The sequence below is a fragment of the Oncorhynchus clarkii genome, chromosome 7, assembly GCF_045791955.1.
Source record: "Oncorhynchus clarkii lewisi isolate Uvic-CL-2024 chromosome 7, UVic_Ocla_1.0, whole genome shotgun sequence".
NCBI classification, from domain to species: domain Eukaryota; kingdom Metazoa; phylum Chordata; class Actinopteri; order Salmoniformes; family Salmonidae; genus Oncorhynchus; species Oncorhynchus clarkii.
The window spans coordinates 38,257,884-38,264,166 of NC_092153.1; the positions used below are offsets into that span (position 1 = coordinate 38,257,884).

General features: G+C 42.8%; 1 protein-coding gene across 1 annotated transcript; it reads right to left on the bottom strand.

The window, feature by feature from the left end:
* Positions 1–2,750: 2,750 nt before the first annotated feature.
* Positions 2,751–4,530, bottom strand: LOC139414222 (potassium voltage-gated channel subfamily A member 3-like). Its single transcript, XM_071162115.1, has one exon. It carries the CDS (start codon positions 4,528–4,530, stop codon positions 2,938–2,940), a length of 1,593 nt encoding a protein of 530 aa, XP_071018216.1. The 3' UTR covers positions 2,751–2,937.
* Positions 4,531–6,283: the final 1,753 nt, after the last annotated feature.

The window sequence follows — 6,283 nt, forward strand, 5'->3', positions numbered from 1 at the left end:
TGAAATCATGAATCAGCATAATTGTTCTGTCAATGTATACAAACATTTTTTTTTTATAGAAAAACAGGTCAAACAAAATAAAATGCAGCTATTCTAGCTTGGCTAGTTAGCAAGTACGTGTGTCCCGTGTTGGGCTGTGTGGCTCAGATGGTAGAGCATGGTGCTTGCAACACCAGGGTTTTGGGTTTTATTCCCACGGAGAAGTATAAAAATGTCTGCAACTCACTACTGTAAGTCACTCTGGATAAGAGCGTCTGCTAAATGCCTAAAATCTAAATGATAATAGTGTTGCACGGAACATTTAGAATGACTGGGTCGCGTCCATAGATATAGAACAAAAAGACTGGGTCATGTCTCTGGCAACCTAACCGATAGAATGAACGGCCAGCTGGCTTGGCTAGCAACCATAGATGTATTTCTGATGAATGGAAGCATCAACTTTTGGTAGCTGAATAATAGACAACTTTCTAAGTAGAATTTGCACTCATTCAGTTCTGTATGGTCCTGCCTGACAAAAATACATTTTGTGTTTTTAACCTCTTTTGCAAGTAAAATATTTTTACACAACCATCCATTTCATAAATGGGAGACATACTGTAAGATATGTGAAAAAAGTGTGGTTGTGTTTTGTTCTACCTCGGATAGGTAGGGGTATCTCAAAAACTAAAGCCCTTTTGAGGATTGGCCAAATAAACTAAAATGTATTTATAAAAGTTGTTGTACATCAGCAGATGTCACAAAGTGTTTATTCAGAAACCCAGCCTAAAACCCCAAACAGCAAGCAATGCTGATGTAGAGGCACGGTGGCTAGGAAAAACTCCCATAGCATTGGCTGTTGTTAGTAGCCTACAGTTGATCAGACTCAAAAATAGTCTTGTTTCATTGCAAAACTGCAGCATCACTCCGATGTGAAGGACAGAGAAAATGTACACGAGTTGACAAATTATGAGGCAAATCAATCGATATATCTTATCAAACTAAATCAAAAGAGCTGTGGCGCAAGTCACCTCGCCACACGTTTTCCGGCGATCATGTCGCAAAGTGATAACATTAAAGGGGGACTGCACTTCCTGATTTGGCTTCGTTTTAGATTTGGTTCATTTAGAAATGCTAGCGACCGTGACTGAATTTAAACAGGTTCGGTGTGTGGTTTGATGTGAGTGTCTTGTATGTGTTCGCAGGTGGGAAGAGTTAAACAAATTATTTAGGCAATTAGCTTCAGCAGGCTGGTGTGCAACTGTGGCAAAATTGGTTTGACTTTGGATAACCTATCTCTGGGGATAGTTAGGGACCGTCAATATATAACACAATGTAAAAGGGACAATATTTTCATCTCATTCAATGCTTTCAATATATGTATATGAATTTCTACAATTTACTTGGTTTGAGGTTTTTAAGTCATTGAAATTTGGAGGTATTGACCTTCCGGTTACTAGTCCAACCTATTGTCCCATGTACATTGTGTAATTTACCAATTCTGCCTAAATACCCCCATAGGAATTTTATTTTACCTCTAGGCAAGTCAGTTAAGAACAAATTTTTATTTTCAATGACGACCTAGGAACAGTGGGGCAGAACAACAGATTGTCAGCTCAGGGGTTTGAACTTGCAACCTTCCGGTTACTAGTCCAACGCTCTAACCACTAGACTACTCTGCCGCCCAGAGTATCAAATGTCCAACCAAATTGACCATGGGCATTATGATTATGTGCACTCCAATTGATGATTACTAGCGTGTTGCGAGTTGTGGGCATGTGGGTAGGATTAAAATGAACCCAGCCCATGGAAAGCTGTTAGGGTACCCTTCATTCTGTGACCTGGGCCTACCATTTTTTCCTATAATTCAAAAACTCAATTTTGGATGAGACTGACTTTATGACCAAAATCATCCGATTTACACTTTGCAGTCAATTTTGAAAACAGAATAAATGTTACTGACTCATATAGATGACACATAGGCCATTTTCAATTTAGAGGCAGTCGCTCTTACCCAGGAATCTGTAGTCGTCATGGCGACTGCATCACAACGCGGGCTCAGTCGCATCCAGGGGGCGTGACTGCTGTTCTTCATTCTTCTATCCACTCGCACTATGCATTGTGTCCATGTCTTCATCAATGTGCTCACACTATCCTCCATGATGGAAACAGTCTTGAAGTCATGTTTTGTAGGAAAATAAATTCCAAATAGTCCTGATGACAGCCTTTGGATCGAATTTCAATAAGATACATCGATTACCAAGGATTAGTACCACTATATCAATTGTAGGCTATATTTTAGCCTATGTACTGCGTAATGATACATTTAGATTTTATGCAGGTATTTTATCAAAGGCATTCCAAAGTCTTGATCCCTTCCATATCTAAAAAAAAAAATGGCATAGAATATAAGCTGTAATGCTAAAAGTAACATTGTAAACACATAACAAATACGTAGCCTAAATTCCCTTTTGTATCAGATCAGAACAATAAGAGCCAAAAACAATACTCAGTCGGCTCTCATAGTGCAGTATGTTATGTCCATGATATTTCCAATAGGCATAGGTTGCCCATTCAGTCCGGCCATAGCCTATGTTATCATCCGATTAAAATGACATCATACAGACATTGTAGATTCTATTGCTATTCATGACAAAAACACTGAACACTGATATCTGAACTTTCCCCCTCAAAAAAACACAACGACAACTCTGTTTAGATTCGGGGGTAAATATGCAACACTTACAACCTATCGAACTACCGAACATCAACACCTATTTTTGACTCAAGGACGAATCGAACGATCACAGTACGGTTGGACTTGTCTGGTACACTATAGCGGTGCACACTCCACCTGGCAGATACAGTATGCACCGACACGTCACGATTAGCCATCATAGAAAAAATAGTCGTCACAACTGTATTCTATCTATCGTCATACTCCATATAAAGTGAAAGCGTTTACACATCCGTAAATATCTTTTTGATGTTCACGCAGTTTTGGCTATTCTCATTGGTGAAGTTGGGCTGTTTATACCCACTGTTGATGCCCTCCTCTATATATTCCGACTTGCCCAGAGATGAGGTGCTACGAGTCCTTTTCAGCTCATCTGTGGCTGAGGGTAGGTGCTCGCAGCTGCTGACATGCAAGTACTGTGCGTGCTCTTCTCCATCAGTCTCCCTATGGTAAAAGTAATTGAAGTTGGAGACAATAACTGGCACAGGGAGAGCAATAGTTAACACTCCGGCAATAGCACACAATGACCCAACAATTTTGCCACCAATGGTCACAGGGTGCATGTCTCCATATCCGACCGTAGTCATGGTGACCACAGCCCACCAAAACGCATCTGGGATGCTTGTAAAACTGGATGACGGGTCATCGGCCTCAGCAAAGTAAACAGCACTTGAGAAAAGGATAACTCCAATAAAAAGGAAAAATATCAACAGTCCAAGTTCCCTCATGCTGGCCTTTAGTGTCTGCCCTAAAATCTGTAGCCCCTTAGAGTGCCTGGAGAGCTTGAAGATGCGAAAGACTCTCACGAGCCTTATCACTCTGAGAATGGCCAGGGACATGGCTTGCTGACCGTTACCCTGCTTCTCAGCCAGTTCTGTCCCCAAAGTGATAAAGTAGGGAAATATGGCGACAATGTCGATTATGTTCATTATGTTTTTTGAGAACGTGGATTTGCTGGGGCACGCGAAGAACCTGACCAGCAACTCAAAAGAGAACCATATTATGCAAAGTGTCTCTACCACAAAGAAAGGGTCGGTGAATGGATTTACGTGGTAGGAGGCCGTCCCGTTGACTGTACGTGCCACGGTGACAGGGTCTCTGTCATCCCGAAACTCAGGCAAGGTCTCCAAACAGAATATAACAATTGAGATTAAAATGACAAGCACGGAGACTATGGCTATTCCCCTAGCTGGCCCAGAGCTTTCAGGGTACTCAAACAAAAGCCAAACCTGCTTTTGGAATTCATTATCTGGTAAAACACGTTCCTCTTCTTTTATGAATCCTTCATCCTCCCGGAATTTTTCCATAGCCTCTTCCCCGAGTTGATAGAAATTGATCTCCTCAGAGAAGATGTCAATGGGCACGTTAACAGGTCTCCTGATGCGCCCTCCCGACTGGTAATAATAGAGAATGGCATCAAAGCTGGGTCGGTTTCTGTCGAAAAAATACTCGTTCCTCAGTGGGTCAAAGTAACGCATCCTCTTTCTCCGGTCCCCGAGCAACGTTTTGGGAAACTGATTGAAAGTTTTTAGTTGAGTTTCGAATCGCAAACCTGAAATGTTGATAACCACCCTCTCGCAGCCGAGCTCTTGCTCATATCGATCCACGGACAGGTGTCTCGAAAGCGCCATTGACTCCTCCAACATGTTCTCCACTGAAATGACGCCCATCTCTGTCTTTGAGTAACCGTGGTTCTTAACGCTGTCGGATGAGGTTGAAGTGGTCATCCACACAGATGGTATGGAGGGGTCAGACTGCAACGCGCCTCCTCTAGCCAAACCCCCAAAGACCCTTGGAGAACCAGAGCCGACGCTCATGCGACGCGTCTCCCATCCCCTCTCCTCGTCGTCTCCGCTCGTTGCCACAGTGAAGTGTTTCCGCCCCACTAAGCACACACTGGGGGTTTATAAACACATATTTATTCCCGCCCATGTCGCACATATGTCTGACACACTCCCACCGTTCACCAAATCCGACCCCAACTTGACATAATCATAGACAAGCAGGCGCGCGCCATCTCACTTTGTTTCCACACCTTGTGTGGAAGCGATAACAGCAAGTTCCCAAAATATATCGGGTTCCAATGGTTACCTCATTTTATATTTTCCCTGATTGAAAACATTCTTCAAAACCCCTATCATCTCCCCTATCATCTCCCTATCATACATGTACATTTCTATTGTCTAATATGATGACCATTTCAATTAAATGACAAAACCGTCTGTCGCAAGGGGTTAAAAGTAATTTCAATGTTAGACTGACTTGTTTTTTTTTTTAGGTTTGCTTACTGTTCAGCGCCAACAACCATAGCTCTCCATGGTGCTGAAATAAGCGCTCCATTCATATGACTGATTAGTTGGCAAAACAAATAGGCTATTATTAACGTTATCCATGGCCACAAAACATGGCTCAATGATTCATTACCAATCATCATGTCAATCTCTTGCACTTGTTGACGTACTCATAACACATAGGAATTATAACCCAATCGCTGCTATTTTATGTCTACATTTCATCATGAGTAATCCTTATTCGCTGTTTATGTACATGTGTCAGTAAAACACCATATATACAAAAGTATATTGCATCCCTTCATATTAGTGGATTCGGCTATTTCAGCCACACCCGCTGCTGACGGGTCTATAAAATCGAGCACACCGCCATGCAATCTCCATAGACAAACATTGGCATTAGACTTACCTTACAGAAGAGCTCAGTGACTTTCAACAGGACACTGTCATAGGATGCCACTTTTTTAACAAGTCAGTTATTCAAATTTCTGCTCTGATAGAGCTGCCCTGGTCAACTGTAAGTGCTGTTATTGTGAAATAGAAACATCTAGGAGCAACAACGGCTCAGCGGTGAAGTGGTAGGCAACAGAAATTCACAGAATGGGACTGCCGAGTGCTGAAGCGCTTAGTGCGTAAAAATTGTCTGTCCTCAGTTGCAACACTCAAGCATCGGCTGGAGAGGTGTAAAGTTCTCCACCATTGGATACTGGAGCAGTGGAAACGTGTTCTCTGGAGTATGAATCACACTTCACCATCTGGCAGTCAGATGGACAAATCTGGGTTTGGCAGATGCTACTTGCCCAAATGCGTAGTTCCAACTGTAAAGTTTGATGGAGGAGGAGTGATGGTCTGGGGCTGTTTTTTATGGTTCGGGCTAGGCCGCTTAGATCCAGCGAAGGGACATCTCAATGCTTCAGCATACAATAACATTCTAGACGACTCTGTGCTTCCAACTTTGTGGCAACAGTTTGGGGAAGGCCCTTTCCTGTTTCAGCATGGCAATGCCTCTGTGCACAAAGAGAAGTAAATACAGAAATGGTTTGTCAAGATCGGCGTGGAAGAACTTGACTGGCCTGCACAGAGCCCTGACCTCATCCCCATCAAACACCTATGAGAGGAATTGGATTGCCGACTGCAAGCCAGGTCTAATCACCCAATATCAGTGCCCAACCTCATTAATGCTGTTGTGGCTGAATGGAAGCAATGTCCCCCAGCAATGTTCCAACATCTAGTAGAAAGCCTTCCCAGAAGAGTGGAGGCTGTTATATCAGCAAAGGGA

Bases quoted from the DNA above. Each gene is read 5' to 3' on its own strand.
- LOC139414222 (XM_071162115.1), bottom strand. From the start codon at position 4,530: ATGAGCGTCGGCTCTGGTTCTCCAAGGGTCTTTGGGGGTTTGGCTAGA.